General features: G+C 47.7%; 2 protein-coding genes and 1 long non-coding RNA gene across 7 annotated transcripts in view; 1 reads left to right on the plus strand and 2 right to left on the minus strand.

The window, feature by feature from the left end:
• Dnase1l3 (deoxyribonuclease 1-like 3) overlaps positions 1 to 2,265 on the minus strand; it is a 29,574-nt gene extending 27,309 nt beyond the window's left edge. Inside the window, exons 1-2 of one of the 2 annotated variants that reach the window (XM_006517921.4) lie at positions 2,000 to 2,265; positions 1,335 to 1,881 (exon numbers count right to left, since the gene is read on the minus strand). In XM_006517921.4, coding sequence (XP_006517984.1) covers positions 1,335 to 1,490 — 156 coding nt within the window. In that variant the 5' untranslated portion in view covers positions 1,491 to 1,881; positions 2,000 to 2,265. Of the gene's footprint in view, positions 1 to 1,334; positions 1,882 to 1,999 lie in introns of those variants that run through there. The other variant, NM_007870.3, reaches the window with a different exon arrangement.
• An 8,127-nt stretch (positions 2,266 to 10,392) lies between these two features.
• The window catches only part of Abhd6 (abhydrolase domain containing 6), a 53,886-nt gene continuing 44,273 nt past the window's right edge, over positions 10,393 to 20,005 (plus strand). For 2 of the 4 annotated variants that reach the window (NM_025341.4, NM_001331065.1), the window contains exon 1: positions 10,393 to 10,468. The gene's annotated coding sequence lies outside the window, so the exon portion shown is untranslated. The other 2 variants (NM_001331064.1, XM_006518073.3) reach the window with 2 other exon arrangements.
• Positions 10,997 to 11,559, minus strand: Gm30244 (predicted gene, 30244). Its single transcript, NR_168596.1, has 2 exons — positions 11,370 to 11,559; positions 10,997 to 11,219 (listed from the first exon to the last, which is right to left on the minus strand). It is a non-coding gene; the product is annotated as a predicted gene, 30244 (long non-coding RNA).

A 20,005-nucleotide genomic window follows, 5' to 3' on the forward strand; every position in this document is an offset into this window, starting at 1 on the left:
GAGGTGCTTAGCTGTCACCTAAAGGGCATTGTCACCTGGGGCCCAGGACTATCTTGGCAGGAGCCCAGCAGGTCTTCTGCCGGACAGTAGCACAGCAGTGTCCTCCGCTGGGCTCAGCTTGCCTCAGGTGGGCTTCACCGACTAGCACTACCGGCCACACCCACTTTACGTGAAGTATCAGGAAGAGCGGGGACCTTGAGCTCCCTCAGCTGAGAGATGGGGTCTGAACCCAGGGCTGCTGGCACTTTCACCACACACTGGGACCTTTGGTGCTGCTGCTGTTACTGGTAGAGGTGGTGGTGGTGGTGTGTGTGTCATGTTGTGCTAAGATAGGGTCTTGTGTAGACCAGGCTGACCTTTAATCTACTCTACAGCCAACAATGACCTTGAACTTTGGACCCTCTTACCTGTACCTCCCCAGTACTGAGATTGCAGGTGTTGGACGCCATGCCTGGTTTGTGCAGGGCTGAGGATAGAACTCTGGACTTCATAAAAAGCAAGCATCCTACCAAAGGAAGCAAACCCCAATCCCACTCTGTTTTGTTTGTTTTTAAGTACTAGCCACCCCACAGAGTCCCAGGATCAAAACCCATGGGACAGAGAGTCAGTTGGCTCCAGAAAACTATAAGCAGCTTTCCCAGACAGGTCATATTGCCCAAGGACAGAAATATTCGTAAAGGGAGACAGAGCAGAACTGAGAGTTGGGGAATCAATGGGGGAGAGGGATGAAGGGATTAAAGGATGAAAGGAGAGAGACAGCAAGGGAAGAATGAAGAAGGGAGAAAGAGAGAGAACGCAGGAGGGAGGGGAGGAGGGAGGGAGAGAGCGCCAGGAGGGGGCTCCCCTGCTTCACCAAGATTATGAAGAGGAGGCAGGCAGGGCTGCCCCAGCTCCCTCACCACCAGCCCCTGGAGCTCCCCAGCACCTCATAGCCCTTCTGAGTTCATTCTCTTCAACAGCCCTTGCTTGAAAAGTTGACAAATGAGACTATGTATTTACAGTGACTGACACAGACATTCAGTATGTTCAATTAAAACCGTCAGAACAGCAGCCGGTACCTGGAACTGACTGCCAGCCAGACTCTGGCAAGAGCATCACATTTACCTGCTCAAGCAAACTTGCAACACCCCCGAGGGAAGCACAGATCCACCCAGTCTGAAGATGGAACAGAGAATACCCAGAGCTGAGTGATGATGGTAATGGAGTGACCATCATCATTAGCCACCTTCTAAGCCTGTCCTTACCTCCCCCTCACCTCCAGGGCAACTTCAGACCCCTGGAGTCCACAGCTGGGAGAAGGTGCGAGTGGTGTCCAGGACAGGAACATGACTCACCTTCACAATGATATCCATGGCTTCATGGTTTTCCTTCTTGCTCGCTCCAAAGGACCTCACATTGAAGGAGCAGAGCCTTAGGGCCAGGGTGTCATGGAGGGCAAGGATGAAGAGCAGCAGGGAGGCCAGGCGTGGGGAAGCTGGGTGCAGGGACATCTTTGCACTCCTGGGACTTCAGGCTGGATGAAGACAGTGCCTGGCTCACTGACTTATAAAGCAGGCTGATAACAGGAATTACTGGATCCCTCTAGGTCACTTTCACTTCTCTGAGGAACTCACCATCACGCGTTTCAATCCCCAAGGAAATGAAGGTAATGGGTTAGCCATTAGAGAGGCCTCTGGTTTTCTTGTCCTCATGAGGAAAACGTCATGCTGCATTTACAAACCAGCCTCCTTAAAAGCCACTCATAATCTCAGTGGGCAGGGGTGGGGTGGGGTTAGCTCTGATCTCTAGGCATGTCTCCTGTGGTAGCCATGGGCCTCTCCCTGAGAGTTGATGAGCTTGGCAATGTTCACACAGAAGGAACTGGACTGGTGGAGCCACCTGCTGGGGGACAAAGACCTGGTGAACAGTCACCACTGGACACATCTATGCAGTGTCTCCTTAGCAGTCCCCGTGGGTGCATAAGGTCAGGTTTAGTTTGAATTCAGTGAAGCAAGGATACCTTGGCATCTGAGGAAGGTGAGGTGGAGATCCCAGGAGCAGAAGCGTCACAGGCTGAGGCCCTCAGAGGCAGCAGAGATAAAGAGCCAGCAGGAAAGTCCCAGGGTGGGCAGGGCTGGGTCGTGTGACCCAAACAGGTGTTTCCAGTGTCTGACGCAGCTGTGCGAAGCAATGTGTGAGCAGCCAGACAGCAATCCTGCGACATGCACACACTACTGTGTCATCACATCTCATCAGCAGCTTCAGGCTTGCGGTGAGAAGCACAAGCTAACGTTGTGTAATTCTAGCAAAACTCATGTGTGTAAACCAAAGCACCAGGGATGGGGTGGTGGAGCCGCACCCACGTTCCAGATCCTACAAAGCTGATTGGCTAATACCACCGCTCTGACTGAAAACTCAAATTCTCCTGCAGCCATCTTCAGCGCCCTTTAAAGGCCACCCATTGCCAACACCTGTGCTTGACCTCACATCCTGTGACAGTCAGGTAAACCCCTGTTGGAATACATGGGCAGAGCCCTAGCTCCCTCTAACCAGGAATCCAAGAATGTCATCAGGTGGCAACTAAGGCCAATAACATGGGTTTTTCTGCTTTGTTGAAGCCACCTACCTGGTATTCCCACCAATGTTTTCTTTTGTTTTGTTCCTATAAAAACATCCTGAAACTAGGGGCTGTAGAGATGGCTCAGAGCTTAAGAGCACCGAATGATCTTTCAGAGGGTGCCAATTCAACTCCCAGCACCCACATGGCCATTCATCATGGTCTGGAACTCTAGTTCAAGGGGTCCTCTTCTGGCCTCCACAGACACCAGGCATGCACAGGGTGCCAGACACCCATGCAGACAAAACACCCATACGCATAAACAAGCAAACAGAACCCCAAGATGTTATCGTGTAGAAACTCAGTATCTGGGAAGCCTAAATTTATGCTTCTAGGCCACCATCATTCATATCTGGTTCTCTTAGTCCCTATTCTCTCACAGTGGGAGCTGTATTCTTGTGGACCCCTTTGTACCAGCTGATGAAACAGGCTCTCAGTTTCAGCCCCACAGGACAGAGTATACGCAGGCTGTACTTGCACTGAAGAGAACCACCATAGGAAGAGAAGGCTCACGTGTCATGCTTTCAAAATTCTTTGAAATTTCCTTTTTCTCCTTCTCTTTTTCTGAAACAGGACCCCTAGCTCAGACTGACCTCAAACTCCGTATGTAGCCAAAAATAACGTTGAACTTCGGATTCTCCTGCCTTCACCTTCTGAGGGCCCCTGCTCCCCCTTCTTGTGCTTTGGGAGGTCAAACCCACAGCCCCAAGCATGCTAGCAAGCATCCAACCAAGCAAACGACCTCTCCATCCCCTTAGGGGCTCTTGTTTGGCAGAACGGCCATATTTCTTGGTAGGTGCTCCAGATCATGCACACTTCCTCTCCCACTGCCTCCCTCTCGCCCCTTCCACTCCTCACCCCTGCTTCCAGCCCCAGGTGTAACACCCCCCTAACACTAGATCAGTCTAGTTGAGAATGTTGGTGTGGAGGTCAGAGCAAGTGTGCTTCCAGTTACTGGCTGTTCAACCACACACAAATAACTAAACCTCTGTGACCGTTCCCTCACTTTAAAAATGGGCAATATTTGCTCCCATATAGTACAGCTGTGAAAGTTAGTTTTTAACTAAAACGCTAACTTAGCACAATGCCTAGCCTTTCATCTGTGTGAACAAAATATTGTTATCTGTGAACTGGAGAGCCAGTCCAGTGGTCAAGAGAACTTGCTATGCAAGCATGGATTTGACTTGGGAGCCCAGCACCTGTGTAATAACTTGGGCGTGGTTTTTTTTGTTTTTGTTTTTTTGTTTTTTTGTTTTTTCGAGACAGGGTTCCTCTGTATATCCCTGGCTGTCCTGGAAGTCACTTTGTAGACCAAGCTGGCCTCGAACTCAGAAATTTGCCTGCCTCTGCCTCCCGAGTGCTAGGATTAAAGGCGTGGTCCACTAAGCCCGCCTGACTGGGCGTGGTCTCATATATACCTATAGCCCCAGGGTTGTGAGGGATGGAGACAGGGACTTGTTGGCTGTCAGTCTAGCCAAAAACTGTGAGCACTCCAGGCTCAGTGAGCCCCTGCCTCAAAGGAATAAGGTGAAGAGTGGTCCAGGCAGACACTGGACACACTCTTTGGCCCTCCACATCTATTGACACACACACACATGAGCCCATGCTGCACTCACCACACTCATCACATATGCAACACGGGGGGGGGGGGGGGAGTTGGGGGGAGGGAGGGAGGGAGGGAGGGAGGGAGAATTGGAGAAGCAGTTTCTAAAATATCATAGGAAAAGCATTGCTATTTCTAGTTTTCAGATGAAGGAACAGAAAGTCAGAGACAAGACATTGCGTTGAGCCCAGCCATTGGTTATGGTGTGACATCGAAGACTTTCATTTGCTTTCTCAAAACGAATTCTCTTGGCTAATTCTTTGTTTATAGGTACAAAAAGACCCGTATAACTTCAGACTTTGCCTGACCAGTCTGTGACTTGGAGCTGGTGATGTTGCAATGCATAGATTATTAGATCTGCCAGGCTGGGCTAGGGAGAGGCCAACAAGATGCTGGTTTGGGGTACAAATTTCAAGGTAATGCCAAACAAATTAAAAAATCAAGGTAATTTCATTACATATTTTGTAAAAATCAAAATTTATTAAAAAAAAACCATAGTGAACAGAGTATCGATCTTAAATAAGGGCACAAATGGGACCTTGCTTTGGCGTGACTCTATCTTCTTCATTTCGCATTAATTCCGCAGCTGGCATCTCATTCCGGAGTTCCGCGTTGGCCCTTCAGGGTAGAAACTAGAGGAAGCAGCGCCCTCGTCTGGCAGGTGGGAGCACGGTTTCTTGGCTGATGAGCTGGCTGTGCCTTCGCGTCTCCCCCCTCAGTGCTAAACACTGTCCCTCAGATTTTAATCAAAAGAGCGCAGTCGGTCAAACGATACCATTGCAGCTCTTTCTCCAGTTCCTCCCTCTGGCAGCTCTTCTCTCTCACTTTCCTCCCTCCATTGCTCTTCTCTCACAGCTTTCTTGCAAACAAACAGGGCAAGGCCTCTGGAGATACTAAAGCAGCTTGTTGGCATCAAGCTGACCTTCCCAGCCTGACCACAAGAGGGCGCTGTGAGGGCCTGGAAGCAGAGGTACGCTAAAAATTATGAAGTTCTTTCACCTACCTACAATTATCTTCTTACCTTGAAATAATCCCAAATGTACATACAAATCTCAAAAACGGTGAGAAGAAATCATATACTCTACCTAACCTTTCCTTTTTGCTAGCTGCTCTGTGTACAAGTTTTTCAATTCAGGTGCAGGATTCAGACAGTGTGACTTTTTACCCTTAAACATCAGGGTGCATGACCCAGGAACAAGTATGTTTTCTTTATATCCAGATGAGTATTACCAAAACCAGGTTTAACAATGATACAGTATTGTTACCTAATCTATAATATTACTCCGGTTTTGCCAGCCAGTTTAGTAATGTCCTTCATAGTACCCCCCGTCCCCCGGGATCCCATCTAAATTACGCATCTGTGTAGCAGTCTTGCCTTGGGTCCCCTCTAATGTCACAACTGCGCACTGGCATTCCTGACAAGCCAGGCTCGCCACCTGTCCTCAATGGGCCTTAAAGAGAAGTGAAAGTGAAAAGCAGAGAAAGGAGATCCCTTCAGTTGGTCACACTGGGAAGAGGGACAACTAGGACAGTGACTACCTGGAAGGCAAAAGATATGCATCATTAACAGTGCAGGCTAGCCAGGTGGTGGTGGTGCACGCCTTTAATTCCAGCACTCGGGAGGCAGAGGCAGGCGGATTTCTGAGTTCGAGGCCAACCTGGTCTACAAAGTGAATTCCAGGACAGCCAGGGCTATACAGAGAAACCCTGTCTCAAAAAAGCCAAACCAAAAAAAACCAACCAACCAACCAAACAAACAAACAAACAAACAAACAAAAAAAAAACCAGTGCAGGCTAAGGTCTGACCCTGCCTGTCACAGATGCATCACTGTCTAGTCTGATCTGAAAAGTGGTCCCACATTTTGTCAGAACTCCATGAAATCACTTCCTGGGAGGCAAGTCGCCCCCCTCTGCCTGACAGGAGACTGGTCTGACAGTATTTCCCTTAGAACATCTTTATTCTCACTCGAACATTATATGACCCCTCCCTCCATCATAACTTTGACTATCTGAAAGCACACAGTCCAATTATATAGTAAAAGCTCTCTGAATGTGTCTAGCTCTCTCTCTCTCTCTCTCTCTCCCCCCCCTTCTCCCTTCCTCCCCCTCCCCCACTTTTTTTCTGGTCTCAGGTAGCCTAGGCTGACTTTAAACTTGCCATTCTCCTGTCTCAATGTTTCCTGTACTGGAATTACAGGTATGTGCCACCGTGCTTGTCTAGAAATAATTCTGTGAGTCACTGTGATGGCCTTTGTGTATGGTAGCGGTTCTAGAAGAGTGTTTTTGGTGGTAATCACTGCCAAATGACAGAGCCAGGAGCGTTTCCCTCAGAAGCTCCTGGTTTGTGTTAGGGTAAGAAGCTCCATTTTGATTCTGACGAGTTTCAAATACACAGAAACACCAAGCTCTCTGGACACCCAGACTGTGGCATAGGGGTCCCCAGTGGATTATGAGTCATGTTCTCGGAGCATCATATCTTCTTCTGAGTCATCCTACATTAGGCTTCCATAGGTTAATCCATCAGAAGCCACACCAGCTGAAAAGGCAGAGTAGGAAAGCAGGTTGGAGCAGCTGTCAAACCTCAACTAAATGGTGACTCACAAGTGACTCTCCAGGTGGGAATGACACTCTAAGACAGGGAATTCCTCTGTAGAGGAGAGCCTCCGAAGAGGCCCCCAGACCAAACTTAGATGCAGGTCAGTGCCATTCCAGTCCATAGTGTTCTGATTTAAGACATCAGCTCTGGACACTTTGACACGAGTAGTTCTTGATGTGGTATGTGGAATCATTGTACACAGTGGGGCTTTCCAGACACTTTCTCAACAGTTTGCCCTCACAAGGGTGGAGGTTGCGTTACGGAATATGATTGATAGAACTGTGTTAAGAGGTGGTGGAACCATTAAAACAAGATTAATGACTAAGAGGGAGCAGTCCTCTTCTACAGGACTGGGCTTGTTCTAGCAAGAACGACACATTAAGCCAGGTGTGATGTCACATGCCTGTCATCCCAGGACTCCACAGGTGTACGCAGGTTGAGTGAGACAGTCTAAGCTACATGGAAGACTATCTCACCTCCAGGTTGTTACAAACCAATCCTCCCACTGGGTTCTGCTTTCTTCTCACTCTGCTTCTTCCTCCCCATGTTTTCTGCAATGTGTTGAAGCAGTCAGTAGCACACAGCACCTCCCTGACCGGACCTTCCAGCCTTCTGAGCCGAGAGACAAGATGAACCTAGTTTTGTTGTTGGTGGTGGTGGTGGTGATGGTGGAATTGTTTATTTGTTTTGTTTTGTCTTGTATTTGTTTCATTTTCAAGACAGGCTTTTCTCTGTATAACAGCCCTACATTTCCTAGCTATATGTATATAACTAGCTCTGTAGACCAGAACTGGCCTGGAACGCACAGAGATCCACCTGCCTCTGTCTCCTGAATGCTGGGATTAAAGTCAAGCAGCCACCACACCTGGCTCTTGTTTCTTTATAAATCAGCCCAGTATTCTGTTATACCAACAGAACTCAGACTAAGAAAAGCATGAAAGGATGACCAAAATGCCTTCTGCCTTAACTCAGAGTTAAGGAATTAATGGGCTTGTCTTCAGTTTCACTGAGTTTTCTGGGTCTCTGAAATATCTGTATCCAATGGCCAAAAGTCAGTCACAAATTTGAATTGCCACACTAAATCTCTAGCTCAAATCGCCTTGCGTCCCATTGGCTACTTTAGACTTTCCAGTTTGCCCAAGCGTGATATCAACTCAGTCCCTAGGGTACTAGTTTTGCAACACTAAATAAACAAGTCACAGGCAAATCGGAATTAATTGATCATTCTGGCATTAGGGTTAGGTTAGGACGCAGAGGATGGGCAAGCAAGAAGTAGTAGACATAATATTTATTTTACCTAAGAATTTCTTAACATGGATAAATGTAAGAGGTAAATGCTATACTGTCCCTATTGTATAGTAGGGTATAAGCTGGAGCTGAGAGAGAGTAGACAAATTCTCAGAGTGTCCATTGAGTGATCGGCAGAATTGACATGCCAGAGACCAACCAGTGCCCTCATCCTTTGCTTTGCATTGCCCTAAGGAGCTCCTGTGTAAAGGTGGTACAGAGAAAGTCCAGAAACTGTATTTAGAATTAATTCTGGGACTAAAAGCCAATTCTCTACAGAAAGTCAGTGGAAGCTGTTTCCATGGAGACCCACTCACATCCAACCTAGCTGTGTTCAAATGTAGCCGCAATGGTGAGGAGGCGTCGTCACTAAAATGAGGTGCATTTCCAACAGTCCCCCCAGTTTCTCCAATGTCTCCCACAGGTTGTGAATTCAGTGGAGTCTTTACCTCAGCCTGCAGCATGTGTCTCACAAAGCCTCGGAGGTCCTCCAGAGCGCCAGGTTGGTTGACAGGCCCTTATCACCCCTGCAGTGACTTTGGACAAGTTACCCAAAACTGAGGTTCGGTTTCCCTATGGTTAAACAGCAGACTCACAGGCTGCCGCTGAAAGCAAGGGGGTTAATGCACACAAACCGAAACGTTACGCCCAAACTAGGGAAGGAGGAGAAGTTCCGCCAAAGGCTAACTGCTCACCTGCCCTTAACCAGACCAATCTGCTTGGGACCTGGCCTGAAAAGGGCGGAAAGCCGATCACTCTGCTCTCTACCAGCTGCTTTCTTCTAGCTCTCTTCCACAGCACCTCACTGGCTGTGTTTCAGCATCTGTCACCATTCTCACTCTGAGCTCAGCCTGTTCCCTGCCACTTCGGGATCAAGTGGCTCACACACTGGAGCTGTTTCCACTCCCCGTGCAGCCCACTGTGCCGCCAGCTGCAGTGATAGGGTTACTTGTTTGTTTGGCCGCCCACACAGATTGTCCTATGCTGCTTTGTGATTCACTGTCCCCTCTAACCTCAGTTCACAGGAGAGGGAAGTAGGTGTGCTGCTTGCCTGCCTGCCTGCCTGCCTGCCTGCCTGCCTGCCTCCCTCCCTCCCTCCCTCCCTCCCTCCCTCCCTCCCTCCCTCCCTCCCTCTCTCTCTCCCTTCCTTCCTTTCTTCCTTCCTTTTTCTTCCTTCCTTTCTCTTTCTTTCTCAACAGTTTCGTTGTCCTGCAACTCACTCTATAGACTCAAGAGATCCAGCTTGCTCTGTAGACCAGGCTGGCCTCAAACTCAGAGATCCACCTGGCTCTGCCATTGGAGTGCTAGGATTAAAGGTGTGCCCCACCACTGCCCTCATCGGCTTCTTAAAAATCCATCTCTGTGCTGTGCCTCATGTGTGAACTACTGTGCTCCTGTTCTAAGTCCTGAGGGCTCCCCCCCCCCTTTTTAAAATTAGGGATGTTTTTGCTTTTCTTGACTCTGCTCATTCCTACGGATTTTAGAACAATCTTATGTCCCTTGAAAAGTGCTGTTGAAACTAGTGCTGCAGTTACCCCCAGTCTAACTTCAATGCTTTCCTGAGCCCTGGATTCTGGCTGCATCTAGTAACCAGGGGGAGCCCTTTGTTAGAAATCAGAGTCACACCTCAGGGGTTCTAGATCTGCTTGCCTCTCTGCCCTACCTGAAGTGGGACCTTCAAAAGCATAGGCTATTGAAGACCACAGGGATGTTTCTATTTGGCACGATGAGTGGCCTTTTCTCTTGATCTGGTCACTTGAACTAAATTGCGTTATTGGGTACATTTCATTCTATTCTGAACCGCGTTCCCCTTGGAGGACTTTTTCAACCAGGAGCTTTTTTATATGGTGCTGAGAAGTAAGTCAGGATTGAGTTTTGGATTTGCTTTGGATTTCCTAAGCTCTCAGGGCCAAGACCCTGCATAAATCTTTTTGGTGTGATACTCAGTAGTGCCAGGCAAACAGTAGATGCTCAATAAACGAAACAGTACCCCACGTGCTTCGTGGCTTCGCAGGGCAGAGTGGCTATGCCTGCGCCCTAATGACCCCCCCCCCCCAGCACTTTTTGTGAAAGGGATGATTCGGCTTGGCCAATGGGTGCTCGTGCGGAGAGGCGCTCCGGGGAGGGATACTGACTGTATCTCCGGGTTTGATATTTTTTGAACCGGGGATGGGGAGCGTCCCCTGGAGAGCGTCCTCCAAACAAATTCCAGCTGCTGAGACGACGCCTGATGCGGGCTGGGAGGGTTTTTCTGTCGGAGGGCGCGAGCGAGTGCGTTGCGCCTTTAAGGAGTCAAGCCAAGCCCACTGCCGAGAGCGAGAGTGCGCAGGTGCGGGGACCTGGGACTGGAGGGCGGCGAACGGGCAGCAGGACCGCGGTCACTGAGGTAGGTCTGGTGAGCGAGGCAGAAGGAAAGGCGACGGTGGCTACGCTCTTAGGAGAGGGATGGCAGCCTCCCATTCCTACGACCTGACCACCTGCTCCCACTTTCCGAGACCAGTCCCTTCTTCACCCCAGCATCGCAAGGGTGAATGCAGATAAGTCCCAGATACAAACCTCCCTTCGTATTCCATTTTCCCGCTCTCTCTTAAGGTGCAAATCCCGGGTAAAGGCCTGAGACGTCCCCAAGCCGGGTCTCGTCGCCACTGGTTGGCCGCCTGCCAGCCTCCTTAAACCCAGGGATAGAGTGAGAAGTGGAATCTGCATCCTATTTCTCTTCCTCCTCCGGATGCTCCGCGCTTGTAGCAGCCGCGGTGCCTTTCTCCTAGTGCCAGGATGGATTTAGTCCCGCGCTCCCCCCAACTCCTTGCTTCCTACACCACCCTGGAGCAGGGCTACAACTCGCTCTCCTGGTACCAGGGAATCTCGGCACCCTTTTGAGGATTCGTAGTCTCGTTGATTTAAAAAAAAAATGTCAAAGCTTAAAGACCTTGTTTTTGGAGTTTGAGAGAAAACTGGGCAGGCAAGATGTAAATCTCTGTGGCTGATGGTAGAGGAAGAGGAAGACCCTACCTCGTGTCCTTTGAAGTAGGGTCAAAACAGGCGCAGCAATGGGAAGTCTGCAAGCAGCTGTATGGAAGGAGTTCCGAATGTCTGGGAGTGAGTGTTCAGAATGTCAGGGCAAGCGTGCTTAGGATCTGAAGAAGAGGCGGAAAGGGGGGAAGGGGAAAATTGGATTTTTGAAAGAGAGCTCAGAAAAGCGGGTAAACTGAGCAGTGAAGACGTGTAAGCAGCCGCTTTGTGGGGTCTGTATGTACTTATCTCATGAAGGTGATTATTGTACGTACCATTACCTTAGCAGTCTTCAGGCATATCAGCTTTGCTAAGAGGCGGTCTCCTGGCTAGGTGACTGACAAGTCCAGTTGGATCAATTCTTAAAGACCGTGCTTTACCGGGAGGAAACGCGGTCTTTTTCTGGGAATCAACAAAGACCACCTGCCTCTAGCTTCCTCCCCTGCATATGGCACTTGAAATATTAAAGAAAGGCAATTATGACGCTTCCTTTTCTTAAAAAAAGAATGCGTTGCCAGGGATACCAGAGGTGGAACCCAAAACTCATGATGGGAGGGGCCAGTCCATTCTCCAAGTCCTGTCTGGCTGTCTAACACTCCCAAATGACCTAGTCCCAAATGACCTAGTCCCAAATGACCTAGTCTCATGTCACCTCCCCTACCATGACCAGACTTCTGTACTTCCCCTAACATCTCTCTTCTTCCACTAATATCAAATGTGCCTCCTTTCAAGTTGTGCTTCCCAGCTTTTGGCGGAGTCAGGATGCTGGTCTAACTACTTTGACAGCCAGAACTCGTTTTATCATCCCCGAGGCTTTCTGGTCATCCTAGAGATGCAGATTGTGAAATGCTAGCTGCAGGACAGAGCACATGATTCATTCCCGGGTCCACAGATCTAGGGAGAGACCACATCCACGTAGTGGGGCACAATCAGTCAGCTGTGTGTGCAGGGGATAAGTATTTTGAGTTAGGTGCTAGGTGGTTAACAAAAGGAAGTCCTGCTCTAGCTGGGACCTTGAAAACAACCATTGCTTCACTCCCTGCTCAAAAATCCCTTGTGACTGCCCGGCTGCTCCTAGCTGGTATTGAAAAATTGAATGTAATTATAATGGCTAACATAAAGTTAAGTACTGACTTCCTGGCTCTGTCCTAAGCCACTTAAAGAATGTCACTGGAGTTACTGCCCTGATAGTACCACAAGGTGTGTGTCTGGTTGATACAATTCTTAAGGGACAGTTCTCTGAGACTTTCAAAAATGTCCCTTCCCAAGACACTGAGTTTGACCTCAGTGTCACTGAGCCACTGACTTTCTACCTAGTTTTAAGAACTTCCTTTTTTTTTTTAATTTTTACTAATGTATATGGATGGTTTGTCTGCATGTATGTCTGTATATTATGTGTATGCCTGGTACCTAAGGAAGTTATATGCGGGTGTAAGATTCCCATGGAACTGGAGTTACAGATGTTTGTGAGCCACCATGTAGGTGCTGGGAATTGAACCTGGGTTCTTTGCAAGAGCAGCCAGTGCTCTTAACTGTTTAGCCAGGTTTAGCCCCTGTGGCTAACTTCTTATTTATTAATAAGAAGTATTTATTAATACTCTTGTAATATAGGGAATAGAAATATGGCACCTGTGTTCTTGGTACCAGTTAATTTTTCTAAAGTTCACCTTTATGGGTTGGGGAGTAAGGAAGATAGTGTTAGAACGCTCACCCAGGAAGTGATAGGCCCTGGGTTAATCCCTGGCATAGCTAAATAAGCAAATTATGGTTCTCTGATCATCAGGGAGTCTTTAGCGCTCTCCAAGACAGACAGACAGACAGACACACACACACACACACACACCTCTCTCCATGGAAGACAGCAGGTAGACTGGTTTGTAAAGTAATAGTAGGCTCATTATTTCTAAACCCTGTAACACTAAATTCCCTCACTGCAGCCCAGCAGGACCACAAGGAGAAAGGCTCCTGCTATATTGGTACTGTAATTGCTTTTGTTCATACATAAAAGATTTCCCCCACAGTGAAAGACTTGAGCGCACATTCCCACTCTGCCTGCTATGACCCTGGGCACATTACCTACCCCCTGAGCTTCAGCTTTTAGTAACTGTTCCTACATTAGAGGAGCCTGGTGTGTGGGTCACCAACATGGGTTGAGATTGCTGACCACTACTTGGGATTGCATGAGCTATATTCAATCACAAATAAGCAACTCACACTTTGTACTTGAAAGTGAGTTTGGCCAAGCAGAAGTAAACATTTTTTTTAAACTCAAGCCTATGAAGTTTTGTAAACTGTAACCCATCTCCTAAGATTGCATTGAGAGCAGATTGACTTTCTCTTTCTTGAGCTCCTATAACTGGTAGGCCATGAGCTCTGTGGGGATTTGCATAGGGAGAGTGAGTGTGGACACAGAGATTGTGCAACTGGACCCTAACCCTAACCCTAACCCTAACCCTAACCCTAGCCCTAGCCGTAGCCCTAACCCTAACCCTAGCCCTAGCCGTAGCCCTAACCCTAACCCTAGCCCTAGCCCTAGCCCTAGCCCTAACCCTAACCCTAACCCTAACCCTAACCCTAACCCTAACCCTAACCCTAACCCTAACCCTAACCCTATGCAACTTCATGTGAGGAGCAAAAGCTGCCTTAGAGATGGCCTTGGTTCACAGGATGTGTTGCTGCCACAGCTCTGTCTTGGGGGAAGATTTTAGAACCAAGGATCATATTTGGGGTTGGGAGGGGAAAAAGAAACTGAGCAGCTGAAAGAATACTCTTTACTAGTTTTTGGATGTTTTGGTGACTAGATCAGTTATTGTGCTGTGACTTCAAAAAGAAGGGCAGAGGTGTCACCTTTAAAACTCCGTGTTTGCAGTATACCGAGAGGCAAGTTCTGCAGGCTGTATTCCCCACTCCCCAGGGTGGAAGGGGTGTGGGTGCTCACCCCGGGGCCTTGTACATGTTAGGCAAGCGCTCTGTTATCGAGTGTGCAAGTCCACCCTTTTTTTTTTTAATTAAAAGTTAATTACATGTTTATTTGTGTATATCTCTACATATATACCATGGCACACACATGAAGAGTTGGTTCCCTTCTTCCATCTTCTAGGCCCCAGGGATTGAGCCCAGGTTGTCAAAGTTCATGTCAGGTGCTTCCTTACTGAATGATTTACCAGCACACACGCGCACACACACACACGCACACACACACACCCACACACACCACACACACCACACACACACACATGCACACACACACACACACACACACCACACACACACACAGACACACATGCACACACACCACACACACACACACTCACACACACACACACCACACACAGACACACATAACACTCACACACACACACCACACCACACACACACCACACACACAGACACACACCACACACACACAGACACACACCACACACACACAGACACACACCACACACACACACACACCACACACACACAGACACACACACACCACACCACACACACAGACACACACACACCACACACACACACACACACACACACACCACACACAGACACACACACACCACACACACCACACACACCACACACAGACACACACACACCACACACACCACACACACACACTACCACTGCCACCACCACCATCAGTTTTTCTTATTAATTTTGAGCATCTGACTGGCTGAAGCTGGCCTTGAATGTTTCCTGTGCTGGAAGGCATGGCCTTGGTGAATCTCCTGTCCTAGTTGCAACCCTGTTGCAGCTCAGATTACAAGCTTGCACTGCAAGGCCAGTGGAAAATGTGTTACTTTTTAATTTCTCTGAAATTGCATTTAGTTGGAATACAAATTGACAAATATGTTGAGCTTAGATACTTTAAGACATAAATCTTTATACATTTCCCTGCTCTAGGAAATGTAAGAGGCCATAAAACTTTTATTTTGTGACCCTGTAGGGACAGAAACACTTTCTGGGGTTTTTTAATATACTAACGATTAGCCACATGTTGCTATTTTAAAAAGGGCTTTCAATTAAATTTAAAACTCAGTTCCTGTTTCAAATATGGCCAACAGCTGTGTGAGGCAGGCTTTCATGGAAAGTTCCAAATGGCAACACTGTATAACTTAGACCTCAAGAAAGCCGCCTATTGGTGGCATTAATATCTCCTGCTAAATTGTCTACAGGCCAAGAAACAGAATGCACAGAGGGTGTGTCATTGTGAGGCAGGAGCATCAGAAATCTTCTTACACTTGTTTCTGCTGTACCCCTCCCCCCAGCTTTATCTACTGCTACATTTTGTGCACACTTAGAGCCACATATGGACCAGGCTCCAGTGTAGATCAGTGGTACCGTTCTTTCCTAGCTTTTGTAAGTTTCTGAGTATTTAGACTACCCGCCGTGAGGGGCAGGTGCTCTGAGACCCATATATCTCGTTTGGGCAAGTGATAGGGTTCACTTGCTGAAGTGTCTGCTTCATGGTGAAGGAAGGAGGATGCGCAGTTCCACGTCATCCTTGGCTACGCAGAGCAGGCTTGAGGCCAGCTTGAGGCCAGCTTGAGCTTTCTTGCGGGCCAGCCAACCCACAAGAGTTTTAAAATCAGTATTGTGCCTGCCGACTCTGAGGGAGATGCTGATGTGAAGCCAGGTTTGAAGAGTTGGAAAACTGTAAATTTAGAACCCTTGACAATGGAAGACATCATTTCTGGGTAACTTTCGTGCATAATTCCAAGTTCCTCACTGAGTTTCCATGGTGATGAGATGGGCAGAAGGCTCAATCAGGATAAATTTGTCCCTTGGGAGATGTCAGTTTTGTTTCATTTTGAGACCTTTCTGCTCGTCCTAGTTTGTGAATGGCATGGCTAGGTGAAGGCCAGGGATGTTGAAGGCAGGATAGCCAACATTGCTCATCTGTCACCCATTGTCACTTGCTAAGAAACCTGACATGGACATGCTTCTCAGAACTCGAAGGTGTTTCACCTTGGGTGTGGTTGTCTGTTCATGGAAGAGCAGGAGGCGGTCAGGAGCCCTGGGGGTCAGGTAGTCGTTGTTCCTATGGCTGGATGGGCTGTGTTGGCTAGGTCTCTGGTACTGCAGGGAGGGACAGTGCTGGAAGGGGTGAGCTGAGGTCCCTAACTGCTGCAGTATGGGATCCTCTTGTTAAGCAATTTTCTAGAATAGCAGTAACCTTTGCCTGAGAGTTTTCCAGAAGCGTTGTCTGTTGGCCTAGGAAGTTGGCCTTGTCGTGCAGAGTCTAGGTTTTACACACTTGAGGACTGGACAGCAAGTAAGCTAACCCCTGAGTGTGAGGACAGAAACACCTACCCTCTCTATATAGCTTATGCAGCTGGCCAGGCCTTGAGCAGGGCAGGGCATGGCAGAGGTAAAGGTGTGGTATGCAGCTGCCTGACTGCTGGCACAGCAGGCTGGTCTTTTCCTGCTGTGCACAGGGAGCTCCCAGTTGCCACTCTGAACTTGTCTTGCATCAAGCCATCTCCACAGTAAGGTTCTATGATGTTAAATTCAAAGCTGGTCAGTGACAGAGCAGAGATGTGAACCCAGGTTATGAAATGTAAACCTGGCCCTTGGTGGGCATGAGCAGACAGAGTACAGTGCTCACAGACATGACCTGTAGGTAAGCCAGGGTTTTAAAGACAAGAAGGACCACATGTGCCCTAGAGTCATGGAAGGAACTGATGTATCCACGGCTTGTAGACTCATCTAGGAAAGTGATACTGGGCAGGTGGTTAGTGATAGAAAATGACTCCTGAGGGATGGCAGACTCCAAGCTCCTGGTACCTGGTACTGAAGGCCCTTGCGAACCAAGGAGCAGAAGAGAGGAAAACAGTGCGACCCTGTGGGTCTCAGCTGCCCCCCAACCTGTACCCGCTAGTACACTGTTCTGACATGAATGGTGGTGGGTTGGTAGCTATAGGGACAGAGTTGACACTGGCTGGGCAAACCTATGGACTCATAACTCCCTCACGAGAGACAGTCTGGTTGGTGGCTGCAGCAGGTTCTTTTTTCTCGGTCTGAGAGTTGGTTGTATTTTGACTTTAGCTTACTGTTTGGAATTCACCAAGTGCCCATCAAGAGCAAGGCACAGTGGGTCTTAAGTGCTCATGACAAGTCAAAAGTATGATGCTGCTTATTCAAAAGCTCTTGGGGAGGGAAAAATGAGTGAAGTGGTGTGGGGGGTGCATAGGAATCCCTAGCTGAGGTTCTGACTTTTTTATTATTATTACATATTTTCCTCAATTACATTTCCAATGCTATCACAAAAGTCCCCCATACCCTCCCCCCCACTCCCCTACCCACCCATTCCCACTTTTTGGCCCTGGCATTCCCCTGTACTGGGGCATGTAAAATTTGGTGTCCAATGGGCCTCTCTTTCCAGTGATGGCCGACTAGGCCATCTTTTGATACATATGCAGCTAGAGTCAAGAGCTCCGGGGTACTGGTTAGTTCATAATGTTGTCGCACCTACAGGGTTGCAGATCCCTTTAGCTCCTTGGATACTTTCTCTAGCTCCTCCATTGGGGGCCCTGTGATCCATCCAATAGCTGACTGTGAGCATCCACTTCTGTGTTTGCCAGGAACTGGCATAGCCTCACAAGAGACAGCTATATCAGGGTCCTTTCAGCAAAATCTTGCTAGTGTATGCAATGGTGTCAGCATTTGGAGGCTAATTATGGGATGGATCCATGGATATGGCAGTCTCTGGATGGTCCATCCTTTCATCTCAGCTCCAAACTTTGTAACTCCTGGTTCTGACTTTCTTGTTCTACTAGAAAGAGCTGTGAAAGAGATGAGGTGTGTAACATGTCCTGTAGTTAGAAAGATGTGTGAGTGGAGAAGAAGAGAAAGCCAGTGCAGACAGCCCCCTGAGGACCAGGACATTAGTTGCTCTCATTGATCTCAATCCCCTAAAGAGTCCAGCTTAGAGAGGGGAGCTGAAAGTTCTCATACCAAGAGAATCCTCATTGGTGGGTTCCTGACCATACAGTGTTAGGTTCTAGTCTGTCAATCCCCCTGTGGGTTTCCACTTGGGGGCCAGGCAAGCTACAGCTTGTTCTTCTGTGTCTTCCAGGCCATAGATATTTATAAATGTTTCCCAGATGGGGGGCTGTAAAATCACTACTCTTAACCGAGAGAGGCAGGATTTCCTGAAATCCGATGGTTGAGAGCCTCCTGGCTGCTGTGTTGTGGTGGTAGGCAAGGTCTGAGCTTTAAGATTTGTCAACGTTTAAAGAGAAGGGATAAGCACCCCTTCGGGAAAATTAGAGGATTGAGGGGCCCTTGAGAAATAAAGCTATGAGATATTTTGAAAGGGGGGGGCTCTTTATCACTATGGTAACCAGATGTCAAATAGGTAGATCCTTCATGCTACTAATAATATAAGGGACTTTATTCTTTGTCCTAGGAATTAGCACAGGGTTGTAATTAAAATACAAATTTTGTTTAGTGTCTGTTACTCCATTCCTGTGTTTGTTTGAGACAGGGTCTGGAGTATCCCAGGTTGGCCTCAAACTTACAATGTAGTTGAAGATGATGTTGTGTTTTCTACCTTTCTGGCCGCGATTACATATGGGCATCGTCATGCCCACTTTATGGAATGCAGGAGATGGAACCCAGAGCTTTGTGTGGGCTGAGCTACATGCAGCAAAAAAAAAAAAAAAAGGAAAAAAAAAAGTTTACTATGAAAGAGTGTATGGGTTCCCAGTGGCAAAACCCTGTTCACTGCATATTGATCTTTTTAATCAGTATACAAAGTAGCAGGTTTCTTTATGTCTGTGAATCCCCTTTGTTTAGACTGATTTCTCTCTCTCTGCCTTATCTCCCTTTCACCTGCAGTATTCCTCTTCCCACCTTTGTATGTCACATGTGCTCTGTGACTCTGCCTCCTGCCCTTTCTCCTCTCACCTCCGAAGTTTCATAACGGATCCCCACACTCATCCCTTAACAAACACACAATACAGGACCTAGAAGATAGGATCTGCATAGACACTGTGTGGTCTTCCTGAACCTGGTTCTTTATGTAGTATTTTCTAGTGCTGTCTACCAACTGTGAAATTTTGACTGTGATTTTATCTTGTGTCTGTCTGTCTTTCTGTCTTTCTTTTCTCTTTCGTTCCTTCTTTCTTAAATTTTTTCTTTCTTTTTCCTTTTCCTCTTTCTCTTTTCTCTTTCTTTCTTTCTTTCCTTCTTTCTTTCTTTCTTTCTTTGCTTTCTCCCTTCCATCCTCTTTTCTTTTCTTTTCTTTTCTTTTCTTTTCTTTTCTTTTCTTTTCTTTTCTTTTCTTTTCTTTTCTTTTCTTTTCTTCCTTCCTTCCTTCCTTCCTTCCTTCCTTCCTTCCTTCCCTCTTCCTCTCTCCTTTTTTTCCTTCCTTGCCTGCCTGTCTTCCTCCCTCCCTCCTCCCTTCCTTCCCTCCGTCCTCTCTTTCTTTCTCTTTTTGAAGCTCAGGCTGACTTTGAATGTGATCCCCCTGCTTCAGCGTTCTGAATACTCTGGGGTTCTAGGCGTGCACCACTAGGTTTTATGGTTTTTGTGTGTGTGTTTTGGGTTTTTTTGGGTTTTTTGGTGTTCATTGTTTTTAGGTTACTGAGAGTTCTGGGGCGGAGATTTTGTCTAAAGAGAGGATGGAGATCAGCTCACCGAGGTCTAGCACGACTTGTGCCCCTCAAACTTTGACACTGATTATTTTGACAGGGCTGTTTTTCTATGTGAAGCTGGCTTTGTTCCTATAATCAGAAATAGTGTTACTAGTCATATCCCCTTTGCTGAAGATAATCCTCTTTAAACTCCCGGTTCTTTGAGAGTAGGTTTGGACAACAGGACAGTGTTTTGGGGTACTCAGTTTCCATTCCAGGCCTCTACTGTAGCACACATGGGGCTATTTCGATTCCCTTTTAGTCCGGTAGAA

Source organism: Mus musculus, chromosome 14 (assembly GCF_000001635.26).
Source record: "Mus musculus strain C57BL/6J chromosome 14, GRCm38.p6 C57BL/6J".
NCBI lineage: Eukaryota > Metazoa > Chordata > Mammalia > Rodentia > Muridae > Mus > Mus musculus.